This window comes from Oreochromis niloticus, linkage group LG20, assembly GCF_001858045.2.
Source record: "Oreochromis niloticus isolate F11D_XX linkage group LG20, O_niloticus_UMD_NMBU, whole genome shotgun sequence".
NCBI classification, from domain to species: Eukaryota; Metazoa; Chordata; class Actinopteri; order Cichliformes; family Cichlidae; genus Oreochromis; species Oreochromis niloticus.
Genome location: NC_031984.2, coordinates 6234907 through 6253936, shown reverse-complemented (window position 1 = coordinate 6253936; position 19030 = coordinate 6234907). Strand labels below are relative to the sequence as shown.

At 36.9% G+C, this 19030-nt stretch overlaps 3 protein-coding genes across 3 annotated transcripts; 1 reads left to right on the top strand and 2 right to left on the bottom strand.

Moving 5' to 3' along the window:
• Positions 1 to 948: 948 nt before the first annotated feature.
• LOC100693568 (torsin-1A-like) lies at positions 949 to 8523 on the top strand. The gene is made up of 5 exons (XM_003457087.5): positions 949 to 1147; positions 3786 to 4051; positions 4158 to 4330; positions 6712 to 6839; positions 6915 to 8523. Exons 1-5 carry the CDS (start codon positions 979 to 981, stop codon positions 7157 to 7159), a joined length of 981 nt encoding a protein of 326 aa, XP_003457135.1. The 5' UTR covers positions 949 to 978; the 3' UTR covers positions 7160 to 8523.
• A 969-nt stretch (positions 8524 to 9492) lies between these two features.
• On the bottom strand, positions 9493 to 13169 carry LOC112843257 (uncharacterized). Its single transcript, XM_025901512.1, has 6 exons — positions 12659 to 13169; positions 11588 to 11926; positions 10487 to 10567; positions 9845 to 9937; positions 9685 to 9740; positions 9493 to 9597 (listed from the first exon to the last, which is right to left on the bottom strand). Exons 1-6 carry the CDS (start codon positions 12702 to 12704, stop codon positions 9493 to 9495), a joined length of 720 nt encoding a protein of 239 aa, XP_025757297.1. The 5' UTR covers positions 12705 to 13169.
• A 691-nt stretch (positions 13170 to 13860) lies between these two features.
• On the bottom strand, positions 13861 to 17053 carry LOC100693829 (uncharacterized). Its single transcript, XM_025901457.1, has 6 exons — positions 16635 to 17053; positions 15859 to 16197; positions 15451 to 15774; positions 14635 to 14736; positions 14527 to 14561; positions 13861 to 14422 (listed from the first exon to the last, which is right to left on the bottom strand). The coding sequence occupies exons 1-6, from the start codon at positions 16669 to 16671 to the stop codon at positions 14291 to 14293; spliced, it is 969 nt and encodes a 322-aa protein (XP_025757242.1). The 5' UTR covers positions 16672 to 17053; the 3' UTR covers positions 13861 to 14290.
• Between the last annotated feature and the right edge of the window lie 1977 nt (positions 17054 to 19030).

Below are 19030 nucleotides of genomic sequence, written 5' to 3'. Positions count from 1 at the left end.
GCCTGAGACTGAGAAGCCCACAGCTGTGCATCTCGAATTGTTTGATAATAAAATAGTGTGAACTACTAGATTGTCTCCTGACCTTCTTTCAGTAAAAAAGAACATTATTAATATTTTTACATCGCTGAGACTTATTACAGGACATCAAATGGTTGATCATTTATCTGTGTGTAATGTTTTTAAAACTGTAAACCAATAAATGTTGTTTTTAAGAGTTTGCTACAGTAACATTCAGGAAATTATTCTGGTACAGAGGAAACTGTCTGACAGTCTGAAAGCTACAGAGTTAAAAAGTTAGAAACTATAAATTTTATTTAGACCTCATAAGAAATTTGCAACGTAATCACTGTCTCCATCCTTACGTTGACGACTGACCGATTATGAAACTCAAGTGTGTAAAACTAAATCAGTTACCATTGCAAATGATACCCTGCTGGTAGAACAGCAGTGGACATCTGAATGTTCATTGCCATTCTGTTACAAACAAAACAATGGTGAGCTAATGGGATTTTGGTGTTTGAAAAATGTAAATTTCTGCCAAAAAATTGTTCTGCTTTCAGTTAATAAAGGTGGTCATACTAACTACCAACCTTCAAGGTCTTTCAAGGTACATTTTTAACACTGCTTTCATGTGATTGGCTGATTAGATATTTGCAATAATAAGCAGTTTAACTGTGTACTTAGTAAAGTGTAGAATAAAGTGTAAAGTATAGAATGATGAATGAGTGTTCACACGCGTTACAAAGACAATGGCCAACTATAGCCACAAGATGGTAGTACATTACAGGGTTAATGAAAACAGGGATTATTCGATACTATAAGTGACACAACACAGTTTGACAGGACAGACTGCTTTCCTTTCTTATGTTTGAACTGATGTCTATTTTTAGATTTCATGATGGAACGCCCTGAAGTTACATAGTGTTCACTCTTGGTCAGTTTGTCCTTTGGGCTAGTTTGCGGTGCAACCCTTGCAAAATGAAACCAAGTAAGCAACATGTCCTGCTGCTATGGATTCTACTTTCCTCCACTGTGATCAATGCAGTTGAGCCCTTCAGCAGTTTCAAAATCCCTAATTTCACAGAGACATGGAATTCATTTTGGGGCGAGAGCTGTAATTCATACTGGATTTCCTTCAACCAGACAGGTAACACACCCAGCAAACAGCTTGTGAAATCTAAATAGTAAAGGTCTAATTATTAGGTTTAACTTTACTTGGGAAGGTAACCAATTTTCATGATTTAAATTGAGTTTAGAAAAAGACTGATGACAAGAATATAGTTTATAAATGACACAGATACAGCACCTTTAGAGGTTGGCTCCTAATAGTGGGCTAAAGTCCACCCCGTAAATCAGCTGGGGTGCATCTGCCTTGACAACAAAAGTCCATATGAGAAAATAATACAACACAAATATGATTATATTTCCAAATTATATGTCCTTGTAGTTACTGAAAACTACTGCATATTAAATAATCTACATGAAAAAAAAATACAAAATAATACAAAAGATTAATACAGAAGCAAACGTGGTCACACAGTTTGGGTGATCCACTGTGTATTATTATCATTACTGTTATTATTACATTTGCCATGTAGAAAAGGGAGAACTGTGTAACCTTGAGTCTTTGTGTTTCTCCACAGTCTAGATTTCAAATTCTCTGTCTCTTAAAACAAAACCTAAGAAGCAGCCGTGCTGGTTTAACCTGCTTTGTTAGGGTGGGGCGCAAAAATCCTAGCTTACTTGACTGGTTCTGAAATGCTTGTGATCTCTGCTTTACTAGAACTAGTATTCTAGTAAGATTAAAAACATAGCTCCATAGATATACAGTACAGATATTGATATTATTTCAATGGAGAATTGTTATGTTATGTTTTTTAAATGTAAATCTACTGGGCAAAGAGCTTAATGTAAAGCATCCAGAGTCTTCTACTGCAAAGTCATGCTGTTGTAATAGATGCAGTGTGTGATTTAACACAGTCTTCCTGAAGTATGCAAAGCTTTCCCTGCAAAAAAAGAAATGATAGCATATGTTACTCTAAAGTCTTTCCAGCTGTCCAAGCTGCCAGTTCCATAGGTACTAATGCATGAACATCCTATCAGCAAATGCAGGCTTTGACCTGAGTGCTGGTAAAAACAACCCAAAAAACAAAAAACCCCAACAGATTTGACCTAATCTGACAGCAGAAAAGTTTTGCACTTTGCTTCAGTTCATTTTAAATTAGCTTTGCCCCAGATAAGATTGCTTCTGGATCATGCTTGATGCTGCTATGTTAGTTTAAATGAATCAACACCCTTGAGTCATACTAACTATCAGAATCCTTGAAGCGCAGGCTGAGGAGGGTGTGTGGCAGAAGTCTTCCACTCTCAATTAACCAAAGACCCAGACAGAGTTTTGATTCATTTGAAAGTCTGATGCTTAGCCTTGTCCACCCTAACTGGAAAACTCAAAAACCTGTTTTATTTGTTATTATTTATCGTTCACCTGGGCCTTACACAAAGTTTTTGTCTGATTTCTCAGGGGTTTTTTTTAATCTGATTTAGTGGTCAGACTTTAATGTATGTTTAGATGCTAACAGTGACAGCCTCAGCATAGCATTTAATCTGTTATTAGACTCAATTGAATTTATTCAAACTGTAAAAGAACCCCCCAGCACTTTAATCACACTCTAGATCTTGTTCTGACATATGGCATAGAAACATAATATTTAACATTATTTCCTGAAATACCTCTTTTTTCTGATCATTTCTAAAAACATTAGAATTTTGGTTACACAGCACTGGGGAGTAGATTTCATCACAGTAGATGTCTTTCTGAAAACACTGTAACTAAGTTTAAAAATATAATTCACCCACTGTTATCATCTTCAATGCCCTGTACCAACACAGTGGAGAGCAGCTACCTGAATGTGAATCCAACAGAGGTCAATTATACTGTTAATGGTTTTACATCTTCACTGTGTATGACTGGATACTGTAGCTTCTCTGAAAAAGAGAGCCTCACATTAGAAGTATTTGATTTCCTGGTATAACTCTCAAAAACTCACCTTAAAGCAGAATAACTCACAAGCCTAAGAAGTGATGGCGTGCACTAATTTAGAAGATCATCTTTTAGTCTGGAAAAGTAGTTCACTGCTTTATAAAAAAGCCCTCTGTAAAGCTAAAAGATTTTACTATTCATCACTGATTGAAGAAAATAAGAACAACCCTAGGTTTCTCTACAGCACTGTAGTCAGGCTGACAAAAAGACAGAGATCTGTTGCACCAAGCATTCCTTTAACTTTAACTGTAATGACTTCATGACATGAACCACGACTGGCTGAAAAGACAGCAGTTGTTGAGCGTTGAAACATTTTATGGAGATACTTGATCAGGCTAGGCACTAAAAAGCAGTATTGATTAGTAGCAGGCTTCTATTTTGAGTCCATATTGAGATCCTGGCATTTTTGAGATGACAGTTTTGTATATGATACGTAAGCACTGTAAACAACTCCACTAAGTTTTATGATGGTTTCTCATAGCAACAGTCATTGCTGTAGGAGTGAAGATCTACACATTTTTGTTGGCCTGCAGCCTGCCCACCCATTTGGAAAGTAGACAGGGCTCTTGTGCCGTCTATGCAATTTCTCCATTCGCTGAACAACAAATTTATTTTGTCTCAATTTTTGAGTGGGTAGATCTGCTTAGTCCACCTTTGCTCAAATAGCTTTTCTTTTAAACCTCGTCTCACTTCAGTCACATTTTCAGTCACTAATCCTGTTGACTTTCTACTATGTATTCTCAAGGTCTGAAGGCTGACTTGGAAAACAAACTCTTTGGACAACACATTGCTTCAGATATCATTTTTAAATCTGTGAGTGGATTTATGAACGATGATAACCCGAAGAAGCCTCTGGTGCTCTCTCTGCACGGACCGACTGGCACAGGGAAGAACTTTGTTAGCCAGCTGATTGCAGACAACATTTACAAGAAGGGATATCACAGCAAGTTTGTTCACGTGTTCTCAGCTACACTTCACTTCCCACATCGAAGTGAAATTGTTACCTATAAAGTATGGAGTATCATGTGTTTCATTTTCAAGTGAAACCCAGTTTATTTGTTCTAACTGGTTTGGTCTGTTTTGTCTGTATTAATTCTATTTGCTGCTCTCTCCTCAGTCTCAGTTACAGGAGTGGATCAAAAACGGCGTTACAAACTGCGAACGCTCAGTGTTCATATTTGATGAGATGAACCAAATTCCTCCTGGTGTGATTGACAGCATAAAGCCATATCTGGACTATGGAAAAGTGGAAGGAGTTTTTTTTCAAAAATCGATCATCATCTTTCTCAGGTGAAAATCTGAAAGCCTTTGCAGAGGGCAAGTTTAATGCTTCCATTTTCAACTTTGTTAGGGACTGGTAAAATAACTTAATTTGTTACAATATAGTTAGTTACCATACAGTACAATAAAGTTACCATATCAAACCTTTGGTTCACTCTCTGTCTAGGCCACATTTTGTTGCTTCTCTTTTGGGCACTGCAAACATCAGTAAAAAAAAATATCTGTTAACAAACTTGCAATACATGAGGAAAATTTAGTTTATCTGACATATATTACGTATTTCCACTGCTGTCATTAAATGTGACATGAGTTGTGCACTTTGGCATGATATAAGAGAGAAACATAGTTGCCCTGTCCATTTCACACAGTTGGAAAGAGATGTCTCTCCTGATTTATGAATGGCTCATGTGTTTGTTATGGTTTGTTGGTCTACATAAGTATGAGTCAAGTGTTTACATTGTGATCAATCAATCAATTAATATATTTATAAGCACATTTAAAAACAACACAGATTGACCATAGTGCTGTACATAGTAAAAAAGTAAACAGTAGAACAAACACACACATATAACAAAACAAAAAACTCAGTCATAATTAAAAGCCAGAGAGTGAAAATGTGTTTTCAGACGGGTTTTAAAAATGTCAAGTGTTGGAGAGATCCTTATTTCAAGAGGCAGCCTGTTCCTGGGCGTGGCAATCGCAAAGGCCCGGTCTCCTCTGTTTTTTAGCCTGCTTCTATGGACAGCTAGAAGTAACTTATCAGCTGATCTGAGAGTTCTATTTGGAGTATTTCTAGTTAACAGATCAGAGACGTAAGATGGAGCTAATCCATTTAGCGATTTACAAACAAGCAATAAAATCTTAAAATCAATTCTACAACATACTGGAAGCCAGTGTAAACGAGCCAAGACTGGAGAACACAGAAAAAAAAGGCCATGTTGGATTTACTTAATTCAGTAGTGGACACTGGTTGCACACAAATGTTTTGCTTTGGCAGAAACTTAAACAACTGAGTTAAATCAACACAACTTTTTCATATTCAGTAAACCTGTGCATTTTGTGTTCATAAAACGCGATTGAAACATGTTTAGATGACGTAAGCTGAGCTCTTGGAATATTTTAATCCTTCACAATTTTGTCATTTTATTTCAACACTATTCAGTATCTTTTAGCCCAGTACTACTTGGTCACCTAATACTACATGTTGTCTTTATATTACATAATGTTCAACAAAGTCTAGAGTCTGGTTACCATAAAAATTAAATGGATCTACAACAACTACCATCCTCCTATCTTTATCCTGGTTGCAGGGGTATAACCTTGAAGTGATAGGTTAACAGGCAGGGTACACCCTGGACAGCTCACCAATCACATAGAGACAAACAACAATTTGCACTTACATTCACAGGTAATTTAGAATCACCAATTAAGTGTCAAAGACTTCTTTGAAAAGGCAAGAGGGGATAATGTCAAGTTGACATTAGGCTTAAGATGGGAGCCTACTTCGGGCAGAGTGCTCACTGAAACAGGCTCAAAGTGATCAAACACAAGTGAGGAATACAGGGGAACAGAGGGATCATAAGCTGGAGGAGAGATATGAGACCTGATAGTATCAACCTTATCAACAAAATAACGTAAAAATTTTTCACAGGTGGCTGGAGACGTTGGTAGGTGTGAGGTGGGTGGAGGGTTGATAACAGAATTAATGGTGTTGAATAAGACACGGGGCCTGTAGCTGTGGTTAGAGGTGATATCTGATAAATACTTTTTGCTTTTCGAACAGCATCCTGATAAGGAAATAGGGCTTCCTTTAACATATCAAAGGAAATCTGGAGTTTATCTTTTTTCCATTTTCTTTCCATTTTCTGTACGTCCTTCTGAGGGTCCGAGTGACATCGTTTAACCAGGGATCAGTTTTAGGCCTATTAAACTTGTTTTATTTAAAAGGAGCAACAATATCAAGAACATTTGAACAAGTTACATTGAACAAAGTGAGCAAATGATCAGCATGCGGCTTAAGGGAACAATTGTCCAAGGAAGGGACACCAATATTCTGATAAACAGCAGAGAAATGTCCAGCAGTAGCAGGAGTGATGATGCAGAATTCACACGCAGGTAAAAGAGGTTTAACTGGAGGACATGGCACAGGCATGTGATCAGAAAAGTGATAACTAAAAAACTAGGATGCTGTCTAAAATTGTCAGACAAGACAATAAAACTGAGTTAATCACAGCATCTACTATTTATAAAATATATTATAGTTATATATAGTTATATTAGTTATTACCTATTATAAAAATGATCTTACAAAATATTTGAAAACGGACCAGTTGCTCAGTCACATTATGAAACTTCTTATGTTTTTACTATTTCTTTTTTCTTTCTCACAGCAATACAGGAGCAGATCAAATTACAAAAACAGCTGTAGATTTCTGGAAAAATGGAAAAGATCGAGAAGAGATGATGCTCAAAGATTTTGAAAGTTTCATTTCTCCTATAGTTTTCAACAGTGATCAAAGTGAGTGTATCCTTATGTCTTTATCATTCACCACTTACGATGATCATCTTTCTCACTGAAAATCTCTCTTTGTAGGCAGTTTTTCTAAGTCAACTTTGATTGACAGTTGTCTGCTTGACGTTTTCATCCCATTCCTGCCTCTGGAGTACAAACATGTTGTACAGTGTGCGATGGCTGCGATGAGAGACAAAGGTCGTCAGCCAGATGAGAATGTGGCAGACCGGGCGGCCAGAAGTTTAGTCTATTACCCCAAACTGGAGAAAGTATTTGCCGTGAGTGGCTGCAAGACAGTAGCAAATAGGGTGCACTTGTACAGATGAAGACTGATTCTACTCTTATTTCTACTGTATGTATGATTTTATTAACTCTAAATTAGACAACACAAAAGTCAGCAAAGCATGTTACAGAAAACAAGATTTTCAAATAAAAATATGCTGTTTTCTGTGTCTCATATTACATATATAAAGTTTTCCAAAATGTGTTGTGAGAATTTTTTATGCATACAAGAATTTTTTGATTCCACCTGACAGGATTTTTGGCGTACACGCAAAAGAAAATCATCATGATTATAAGAAACATAGTATATCTTATATTTTTTTTTAAATTGGGCTTTAATTTACTCAAGCACAAAACACATATTTGCTTATATAAAAAGAGAAAAAAATAACAGGAATGTAAAATCATTGATTAGAAAGAAGTGAACAGAGTGAAGGCTCTTGAGCCTTTCATAACCGCAGGTGCACACAATCAGCCACTCATTGCCTATTGGAGTATCATGGGATCCCCAGGCAGCCAATCATCTGCGTGGGCTGTCACACTTCAATCTGCATACAAGAGGGAGGCACAGGTCTCCAATTAGCCCATTGTCAACGAGTCCTTGCACTCTTGGATTTGCATGAAGCAAAAGGGGGTCTCACTCCCTCCGAGGCCCAGGGCTGTAACATCATGTTGTAATGATTTGTCTTTAAGTTTACTTAAGCTTCCCTTGTATCCCTTTGTTTCTTGTCAAATATTCACCTGTGTTAGGTGTTTCTCTGTCATGTTACTTTCTGTTTTAAGTTGACAGTCTTTGTCTTTTGTGCCTTGTTTTTATTTTACTTTCTCAAATCTCATTATCTGATCTTGTTCAGCTGTGTGTAATTCTCTATGTCATGGTCCTGGGTGTGACCCAGTGTTTTGTGTTTAATCTATATTTATTGATTATTTGTTATTCATGGTTTTGGTTCTTTTGAGGTTATATTTTGTTGCTCTAGCTTATAGTTTCAGCCAGTATGCCTTCCCTGTGTCCATATTATATCTACTCTGTGCTTTTTTCCCGTCCCACGGTTCAATCCTCTGCCTCAGTGTAGAGTCCGCTTCTCTGTTTTATACTTCCTCTTTTACTTTGACAGTCTGTTTTTTGTCATTGTATTCTGCTTTGCTTTTTTTTACTCCTAGCTGTGCTCTCCTCCCGTGTCTCATTCCCTTGTTATCCCACTGTTTGTATAAGCCCTGGGTTTTCCTTTGCTCTTTGTTGCGTTGTACCCTCATTATGCTTTGTGTTTCCCTCCATGTTTCCAGCCATAGCCAAGTGTACAGATTCTGGTTTGTTTTCTTGTTGAAGTTTCTTGTTTCCTGTTTCTAGTTTAGCTTTGCATTTGATGTTAGTTTTTTCCAGCAATAAAAGCTGCCGTTTTAAATTTTATCCTCTGTCTTGAGTCCTGCTCCTTCATCCTGCCTGCCACACAGCCGAACCTTGACACTTTAGGTATTGTCAGTCTTTCCTTATTCCCTACTGTGTGTATATAAATTAATTGTCTCCCCTTTCTCCTTAGTCAGATCATCTGTCTTTGGCCTGAGTTTCAACCCCGTGTACTGCTCTCCTTATTCTGCAGTTTGCTTATTTTGCCTATTCATGTGTGCTTCTGGAGCTCAGGAAGATTTTGGAGTCTTTTATGAGTTTTCTTTGTGGATTTTTATGGACTTCAGTTTTTCACCTAAATGAAGACTGGTTTGTTTATTAGGTTATACACCTTGGGAGTTGTGCCTTTAGGTCCCTTTGGCACAATTATAACATTTATAAGCAAACTGATCAAACACCATATCACATATAAACAGTCTTTTGGAGATTCAAGATGTTTTTCTGATCTTAATGTTCATTTTCTTTTAGCTGCTCCCTTTATGAGCGTCACTCGAGTCATGAGAGCGTCTCGTTCGCAGAAGAACCACCATTTTTGAAACCCAGCAATGGAGGAAATGGCTACAAAAACCCGCCATGTTCGTTGTGACGAAATGCCACAGCTGGAGCAGCAGGTATATTATTGCCTCGACGTCCACCTTTGTTGTAGCGTTCGTGTCGCATATTAATTATGTGGTGGGACGCGCAGATGTGTTTGACAACAACCGCACACACACAAGTCGAGTCGTGGCGAGACGAATAGGTACTAATGGAAAAGGGGCTGTAGTGCCAACTGTGCATTGTTTAAGTGCCACAGCCTTCATGAGTATTGTTGTTAAACATGTACAACACTTTATGACCAAACGGCAGGTGCTTCCAGCATGGGACAAGTGGCCCCAACCATGTAACAGCAAGCTGTACCTAATAAATTGTTTGGTGAGTGATTAGATTGTTTTAGTTGCATTAGTACTGATGGTGAGAAGATGAAACAAAGGTTTAGAGGTTACAGTAGATTTTATTCTGATTGCTGCAGGTTTCATCCACTGGGGAGGTGAAGTCTGCACATCTAGAGACTGGAGAGCACTTCCTGCATGTGGGAAACTGACAATAAAGTTTAATGCATTAGTTCTACATTCATAACCTCAATGATCCAGCCTTTGAATTTAGACACAAACAGCGATGATTCACCTCCAGGTTTCTGCTTGTGTTGTTCTTTGTGTCTGACTGCCTCCTGGTGGTCAAACCTGTGGAGTACAAATAAAAAAGCTTTTCTTTTCTTTTCTTTTCTTTTCTTTTCTTTTTCTGTTTAGTTAAACGATTGCTAACATTGAGCTAGAGGGACACTCACCATCAGTCTCCCTTATTCTGATCCATTTGTAGAAGAGCAACACAACAGCAGCAAACAGCACAGTGACACATGTGACCAGAGGCAGGACATGAGCTGAGTGGGTAAGAAGAAACAGAGGAGTAAAAGAAAACATCAGAAAAATTAAATGAATAATAATTAAATCATTATTTAAGTGAATACTTTCTCCACGTGAAGCACTAAATACCTTTTGATGTAGAATATATAGAGAGTATATAAAGTTGATTTATGCTACTTCCAACCACGTCTGCCTTCGAAAATGTACTTTTAACAGCTTTTAAAAGTGAACAATTTGCATTTTGTGTATATAGTCATGAATCTGTATATACAAGAGCAGTCAGATGAAAAATATTTTCAAGGACAAGGAAACTACAGGGAGTTCTTTTGTGTGGTTTGTTCTAGTTGCCTATTTGTGCTTTCTCAGCTCCCAAGTCCAAGGCATCAACTTTAATTTCACTCAGCATCAGACAATAAAAACACTCCAGAGAATCACAAGTCAAGCTTTCTCACTGACTCCTAAAATAAGGTTTTAAAAACTTGAGGTAGTCTTTACATTTTGTTATGAATAAAAAATGACAGATCTTATTCTGTAGATATCAGAGAGGTAGTTGTGCACACTCGAACCTTTAAAGCTAAGAGCCTGAGCTGTTTCGTCAGTCTGCTGCTGTTCAACCTGCCTCAGTGTCTCGGGGAAAGTCTTCAAGGCTGTGAATAACAAAATAAACCAGTTAATTAACATAGATGCATGAATGCTGATCATTTATGTTCAACAAATAAGTTTATTTTTACTTAAAAGATCAGCAGCTGTCTGTGATCTATAAAAAAAATGAAACAAGGGTTTTGGCAACATCAACCGCCACCACCAATTATAGACACACCTGTGAACACTTACAATAAGCTAACATTTAATGAAAGCTTGGTAATAAACAAACAATTGATTTCATAACATTTTGGTGACTTGATTTAAGGCATGACTTAAGCATTAAGTGGGATTGTTCAATGTCTATGTGAGTTAATTTTTCTTACTTCTGACCTTCATTTCTGAAACAACGGCTCACATCAGACTTTCACAGTGAAAAGGTTTTTGTTTGTTTGTTTGTTTGTTTGTTTTACCTCATGTTAAAATTGTATAATTTCAGTGCTCTTATTATCAGTATTGGCTCAATATCAGTACTCAGTCAGTACTGGATTGTAAAGTAAAACATGTCTTGACTGCTCTTAGAGGTAATTCTGCAGGTGCGGCACTTGTATTACACAAAACAGATGAAACGAAATGGTGAAAACTTTATGGCTGATCCATAAAAATGTAATGTATGGTTATGAGTGATGATTTAGATTTTTCAGTGTATTTTTAGACCATTGAACAGGAGTGAACACAGTGGGTGTCAGATTATATTTTGTTTAAGCAGTTAAAAACATTTAAGCAATAAAAATTAAAACTAAACTTTGATAACTCTGGGGGATTCTGTGCTCACAGTTAGAGCTGTGTGTCCGAGATGACCACAGTAGAGATACATCTCTTACTGAAGTGATATAAAGCCAAGAGAAGCCTGCATTTCCATTCACAAGGATTACTTGCATGTACATTGACCTCCTTCTTTAAAACTTACGCCACATTTAATATGAGCATCCACCACTGTAACAGTGCAATATGACAGAAAATTAAAAAAAGGTTCATTTAAAAAATTTCTTTTACAAATGACAAAGAAACTCTTTGAAACGCACCATCTATAACTCTGACTTCAAACTCCTGATATGAGTCTGGTAAGAGAGGCCGTTCTAAACCACACGAGTATCGTCCAGAGTCGGACTTTGTCAGCTCTGTGAAGCTCACATACAGAACTGTAGACGATACTGGAAAAGATCCCTCTTCATACTGGATGCTGTATCGGCCCCTTTGAGCTGCGTCGTCTTCTGTTTCAATGAGAACGTCTCCTTCTTCGCATTTGTCCTTACAGAGAAACTTTTTTCTTCCAGATAAAGAGAAGGAGCACTCCACAGTGATACTGCCTCCTTCTGTGTGGGTGATTGTTTTTGCACTGATGAGCCCACCGCTACACAGCGCTGTGGAAAACATACATAATGATAGTGATTAGTTTTTTCTGTTAAAGGTTAATTGTTGAACAGAATCCAGCATCAGGCTGAGAACGTGCAGCATTTCTCTGATTCTGTTTAATTCACCTAGTTTATTAATTATCCTACTGGCAATCAAGATTTACGTGTCTGCATTCGTCTCTCTTTCATATAATTAACTCTAAATTTAAAATTTACAGGTGGAAATTTTACTCTGGGTTAAAAGGTCCAGTCAGTTACCTGCTAAGTTAAAATTTTAAAACTTTTTTCTTTTTAGCTTAAGTCATGCTCATTAAAAATGTTTCCCTTCTTTCTTTGCACAAGGTTTTATTACTCCGTTACAGGAAAACATATATATATATATTTAATTTTTTGGCTTAAAAATTGTCAAAATAATGTTTATAAATACAAACATAAATAAAACAGCACTATAACAGAAAATAAAAGGAAATAAGTATTAAGCATTATTAATTATTATTATTAAGTATTTGCGCAGTTTCCCTTCTTTTAGCATTGGGCCAGTTAGGTTTAAATAGTTTTTTTTTTTTTTACACCCCTTTTAGTTCTTGCTAAATTAGATTACAAAAATATGGTAAAACAGATGCAGACCACTGAACACTGAACACAGAACACTGAAGTGCACAATAAAATAAAGCACCTGACTGAACCTGGCTGCTTTAAACTGCTTAAATCAATATGATGAGAAGGACAATGAGTTCTCACCTGAGAAGAAGAAGCAGCAGTAGAAGAGGAGACAGTGGATATTCATTCTGAAGTTAATTCAGTAGGAGAAATAAACTGCAGGAGATCACTTCACTGCTTCTAGTCTCTAAATATCTAAACAGTCAGGAAGCCGAAGCTACACACTTCAGTGTCTCGCTTCCTCATTTTACTTTGAACTTTTTCTTCTACACCAACCATTTGATTGTGTTAGGAATCAGTCAGTCCTATTGACCTGTAGTTGGTTCAGAATTCACCAGTAATACTTGTCCGGTAAAGGCCTATATTCACTGGTTACCAGTAAAATACAGGATTTAAAGATTGTTTTCTTTGTTTTGAAAGCACAAAGGTTACTCTCCCTGCTAATGCTGCAGAAAATAAAATCTTAAAACCAAAAACACTTTAATTGAACCCCCGCTGAGGTTCACCTGGAGTGAACTTTCACGCCACAGCTTCCTTCCTAAAATAACTTTTTCAACCTGAGTATTTTTTACCCATGGGATGTTGACTGTCTGAAATTTAATGGTCACAGTATGATGTGTCTGAACACATTGTGTAATTATTTACAGTTTATATATTTCATGTACATCAGTACCCATTTTTGATGAAGACAGCAGAAGGTAAATGCTCTTTTTGTCTTGTTCTAAGTTGCCATGTGCCTAATACAACATGAAGTGGATATATTTTGTAAGCCATGTTCTCTCATTAATGTCTATTTACTGTCTGTTTACGTAATAATGTCTCTAAAATATACATATTTACTCTATAAAGAATAAATATATGAACATCAAAGTTAGTTACATTTGATGAGCTACTCCTGAAAACTCTGCAGCATAATTTAAAAGAGATTAAAAATAGACACCAGGTGCCTCTCTGAGTTGTTGCTTCCTCATTGTGGTGGAGATAGATGTAAGAAAAAATAGATCGTCTATATCTCCTGTCAGAAGTGATCAGTGTTCTGTGGAGTCAGATTGAGGCTGGATAGCATACTGTGTTTCTATATATATATATATATATATATAACCTTAGATAACCTGAGTTCCTCCTCAGGGCCGGAAAGCTTACAGCAATGCAGATTTCTTATAATAATAGTAATGAAGGTGGAAGTCATCATGAAAGACAATAGAAATAAACAGAAGTTCTTGACATGTATCTAACAGACAAAAGAATAATTATGATTTGTGTAACATTACCAATAAATTACATTCACAGGACCGCATTTAAGGGGATCCAATTTTATTTAAACAATGAAATTTAACTTCACACTCATTGACTTGAGACATTTCTATAGTGTGGGTTGTAGCAATAAACCAGTGAAGGCTAATGTTGATTTTATGTTTTTTTCTCTTTATTTCATTATGTAGACACGACAAAAACTAAAACTCTCCTAACTGTTCGTACTGTTAAGCTTTATTGTCACGTGCAGCAAAAATAACATTAGAAAGTACTACATCTTTACTGAATACTCCATAACTAACCAGGTAACACTTACTTTTAACTGAATAAAACATTTACCAAAGTAAATCCATACACTTTGCCCTTCTGCTTCTTTTCCAACTAAATTTATAAACAATGTGAGGAAAAGAAAAAGACACGTTCCACTCGAAAACAAAAACGAATATAATCTATTGATTATCAGTGCAGATTTGTGTTTGGTGGAGGCTCAAGTAAAGAGTACAGAGGCTCTTCCCTGCTGCTGAGCTCCTGGTATGTTGACCCATCAGCGGGCCATTGGTAAACGTCAGCAACATCATCATAGACAGCAACCTAAAACAAACAAATGATCGATCAAGCAAACAGACAGACCTACAAACAAATTAGTGGGGTGACAAGGAGTGATAGCTGAAATAACTGATTTCAGAGACAAATACCTCCATATTTCTTCCATTACCTCTCGTGTTCACATCTGTAAAATATAGCAGAAACTTGTTTTTTTCTTTTCTTTTAATAGAAACTTAATAAACAGTAAAGTAACTTACACTGAACATTACGCTTTATCTTCAGTTTGTAGAAGAGCAGAACAAAAACAGCGAGTAGCACCACAACCACAGTCACGCATACAGCCAGCAGCAGGATGTTACCTGATTGAGAGGCGGGGGACAGTGGGAACAAGTGAACAAATTAAACCATTTGCAGATGAGAATTGCAGATGATCTCGGGCAAATTAACTTGGAACTTTCTCTCATATAGTACGCCTTCGAGGTCTGTACGATGAAGCAGGATTGGATTCTGCTTAATCAGATCCAAAGTTTTAGTTGTATAAACACTGACTCTTACAAACTTCATTCCTGCTGGTTTTAATTCTTGTGTTCATACTTGTTCATTGCACTCCTGGGTCTGCAGCTGAAAGAAGAGGACTAAACGACTGAGCAGAAAAAAACAGTTTTATGCACATTAAAATAATTTAACTAACTGCCTGAAACCCTGGATCGACTTATTGAGGTGGTAACTGTCTTTGTGTGATTCCTGATATTGAAGTAAACTTAATCAGATAAGGAAAGGATTTTCTGGGTATACTGACCTTTATTTGTGATAAGAGCGCTAAGAGATGCCTCACATATTCTCCCATTTTAAAATGATATAAACTTGATTATAACCTGCTACTCTTTGATTAAGCGATGGAAGCTGACACAGAGTTTCTGCAGACTGCATCAAGTTGAACTGGAAAAGTTCATTCTTGATCTTGAAAACACAATGATAGCAAAAGCAAGGACTACTATGGACCATTGCATGTATCAGTAAAGTTGTTCATCAGACCTGGAGACATGCAGGTACATTTTCCAGTAGAAACTCACCATCTGTCACTGAGATCTCAAATTCCAGGCATGTATTTTTTGCATCTTTTTTTCGCACGCCACACTTGTACCGCCCCGAGTCCGACTTGGTTAGGCTTGTGATGGTCACATTAAAGCCCATGTTACTCCAATACTCAATTTCATATCTGCCATTCATAACTGTGAAATTATTTGTGTTGATGATCATTTTTTTACATTCATCTTTACAGAGGAACTTTATGTTTAGTTGATGTAAAGGCAAGAGGCATCTGATTGTAACTTCCCCTCCCACAGTAGCACTGTAGACTTTGGGTTTACCATTGGTGATATCTTCTTCACAGAGTTCTGTTAAGATATAAAAATATAGATTGACATAGAGCACTACTTGAAGCAATCAATATAAATTCCTTGACTTTAGAAGAAACTCACCTCTAACGTTGAGCTCTACTTCCTGAAATAAATTCATGGACGAAGAATTGCTCACACCAATTTTGTACCGTCCAGAGTCAGACTGGGTCAGCTCTTTGATGACTGCGCGCACTTTCTTGTCACTTATGTCATATCTTATTATGTATCTGCCATTCTCAGCTCTGTTTTCAGTAGTTTCAATGAGGATGTCTTCCTTTTCACTGTCATTCCTGCAGATATATTTTCTGCTTCCTGCAGTTACTTCAGTGTCAAGTTCAAATCTGAAGTCTTCGCCTTCCACCTTTGTATAAAGGTTTGTTCGTGCGTTGATGAGATGAGTATTTTTGTCAAATAATCCTGCTGTGATATAAAGAACAATGCCCTTGGTCAATATAAAACTCTTTATATAAAATCCAGAGTTGTGAGTATTTAGCTAATTTAATACCTTCTTATATTTTGATTATTTTAAAAACAAATATGTCAATGTCTCTAATTTATGAAATTTGGAGGTTTGTTTTTCTTGCGTTTGTCATCCAGATTTGACATTTCTGGGTTTTGGATTTAAACCCTGGACAGTAAGAAACCTCTAATATTTTGGACTATTTTATTGCCGAACAATTATATCAATATCAATTAAAAAAAAATCAAAATTTGCAAATTCATAGTCTCTGTGCGTTCAGAGATAAATTAGTATGCATTTAACTTTTTTCCCCCCAGAAACTGGTAATTATGATAATGAAAACTTCACAAAATGAGAGCTGCTGTATTTAAGAGTCATTTTGGTGACCGATACTCACCTGATAAGACGCAGAAGAACAGAACATGGATATTCATTCTGAATCTTGAGCCTGTTGGTTTGACAATCAGACAATCAACAAATGGCTGGGGGACTGCCTCTGTCTGGGGTTTAAATAAATCCTTGCAACTTCTCAGTTTAGCCTTTACCAACTTCCTGAGTTAAGTTACTCAACTAAACTGTTATATCACCCCCCCGCCGCCTTCTCCAAAACTGAGCTCTTACTCAATATCCCACTCAGTCTTCCTTTTTTTTGTTTTGACTGTGACCTCATTTGGAAATAATAGCCTGAGATAAATGTTGAACATTTTTAGATGATGCCTGTCACCCCTTCCCTTCAGTCAAACCACTTCACTCTTCCTCACTGGTATCTATTTTGCATTTACTTCTCAGGTGTTGTTGATCTTTCTCCCGGTTGAATATAACTGACGAGGTTGATTCTCTAATAACTGAGTAAACATACACTTTAGATATTAAAACATATTCTTTTCTTGAAAAGCTCAAACTGGCAGATGTGTCAAAAAAACTGCAGCATCATTTTTAAGTGTTGAGACTGATTCTTACACTTCTGTGTGATTTTTGTGCCTAACAAGGTTCAGGTCATGGGGGTAACTGAGCAGAGAAACCTAGTCTTCCCTCACCCCAGCATCCTCTTCCAGCTCATCCAGGGGGACACTGAGACAGCCAGCCGGGAGACATAATCTCCAATGCAACTCCTGGGTCTGCTCTGGGGCACCTCCTGGTACAACATGCCTGGACTTCCTCACCGTGAAGGCACCCAGGAAGAATCCTTGTCAGGTGCCCAGACCACCTCAGCTGGCTTCTTTCGATGTGGAGGAGCAGTGGCTCTACTTTGAGTCCCTCTTGAATGACCAAGCTCCTTGCCCTATCTCCAAGGGACAGCCCAACCACTCTCACTTGGAGGAAACTAATTTCTGCAGCTTGTATCCGCGACTTTATTCTTTTGGTTACTACTCAGAGCTTGTGACCATAGGTGAGGGTAGGAAGATAGACTGACTGATAAATTGACAGCTTCGCTTTTATGCTCTGCTCTCTCTCTAACACAGCATATCAGTAAAGCTTTTGCATCACTGCAGACATCACCTCAAACTGTCTGTCAAAAGCAAATATGAAATCCTGAGGCCACCAAAGTGGTGAATTAAGGATTTATATTAATAACCATGATGATTGTGTGTATGATGATGAAGAGCGTGTTCAGGAAGACTATGGTGACAATGATTAGAGTAGTCAGAACTTTCCATCTGAGCACAACTAAAGAACAAATGTTACACAAAGAAAAGCATTTAAGATGAATTAAGGTGATAAGTCCTCACCCAGCATTCAGCACATGAGACAGATTGGACATTTCTTTTAAGTATAATGGAAAAAACATTTACTGTTTCTGCCTGTGTGACACATACATTCTTTTTCTAGTTCCTTTTTCTTAAAAGTTTTCATTACAACATATTTTCCTGCACCCACTAACTCGCATCCTCAGTATTTTTGCACACTTGTTTTTAAGATTATTGTACTTTTACCAAAGTCTATTTTAATCTTCTACCTCCAGAACTTAATTCAAACTGACATCCAGTTAGACTTCTGTTTGATCCCTCCTTGTACTCACTCATGTTTTCCACACAGAAGAATACAATAAGTTACCATCAAACAAATATTTAGCTTGCAGTTGGTTGTCACAGAATATAACCGATGGTTGCACAATTAATTTATTGTAATGTGTAATTTTGGAGAGCCAGTTTTGGTGCTCACCTGTCATATTTCACTAGTTTTTAGCTTTTTGTCCATTAGTGACGAAGTATTTCTTGACACCACACAGAAGATTTGGTCTGCTATGATTACAGTTGAAGTGGAAGGTAAATGAATACAGTTTTAAGTCACATCCTTTCATCAATGACTATAAACGGTCTGTTTATTAAATAATTTTGAAATAATTTGTATATTGGTGGTTTAAATTGAGCTATATATATTTGACTTTATGCAATGATAAAGTCTTATGAGCCTCTAAAGCCCCTGGTCCCTTTGAATTGTATTTACATGGATTATATATGACAAAGAAAACGAAAAAACTTATTTCAAGTTTCACTTTAGATTCTAAGCTGAGAAAAATGTGCCACCCTGAAATTTCTCTTTTTGTATAAACACATGTCTCAGTTTAACCTCCAAACATACTATTTCTATTTTTTAAGACATCTGCCAAATTTCAGTTGAATTCGATTGGCTGTTACTCATAGAAGGTATGCAGCATAATTTAAACACAATACAAATAGATGCCAGGTGCCACAACAAGGAAGCAGTCACTTCCTTATTGTGGTGGAGACAGATGTGAGAAAGACTGATTAGATTTTCTGTAAAAAATAAAGATGATCAGAATTGATCAGT

Excerpts from the sequence above, each read along its gene's own strand:
- LOC112843257 (XM_025901512.1), bottom strand. The coding sequence starts at position 12,704 with ATGAATATCCACTGTCTCCTCTTCTACTGCTGCTTCTTCTTCTCAG. Across the intron at positions 11,927-12,658 it reads CTGCTGCTTCTTCTTCTCAG|CGCTGTGTAGCGGTGGGCTC; the intron begins GTGAGAACTCAT and ends TGTTTTCCACAG. Across the intron at positions 9,938-10,486 it reads TCAGGCTCTTAGCTTTAAAG|CTCATGTCCTGCCTCTGGTC; the intron begins GTTCGAGTGTGC and ends TTACCCACTCAG.
- LOC100693829 (XM_025901457.1), bottom strand. The coding sequence starts at position 16,671 with ATGAATATCCATGTTCTGTTCTTCTGCGTCTTATCAG. Across the intron at positions 16,198-16,634 it reads GTTCTTCTGCGTCTTATCAG|CAGGATTATTTGACAAAAAT; the intron begins GTGAGTATCGGT and ends TTTATATCACAG. Across the intron at positions 14,737-15,450 it reads TGAGATCTCAGTGACAGATG|GTAACATCCTGCTGCTGGCT; the intron begins GTGAGTTTCTAC and ends CCTCTCAATCAG.
- LOC100693568 (XM_003457087.5), top strand. The coding sequence starts at position 979 with ATGAAACCAAGTAAGCAACATGTCCTGCTGCTATGGATTCTACTTTCC. Across the intron at positions 4,331-6,711 it reads TCGATCATCATCTTTCTCAG|CAATACAGGAGCAGATCAAA; the intron begins GTGAAAATCTGA and ends TCTTTCTCACAG. Across the intron at positions 6,840-6,914 it reads AGTTTTCAACAGTGATCAAA|GCAGTTTTTCTAAGTCAACT; the intron begins GTGAGTGTATCC and ends CTCTCTTTGTAG.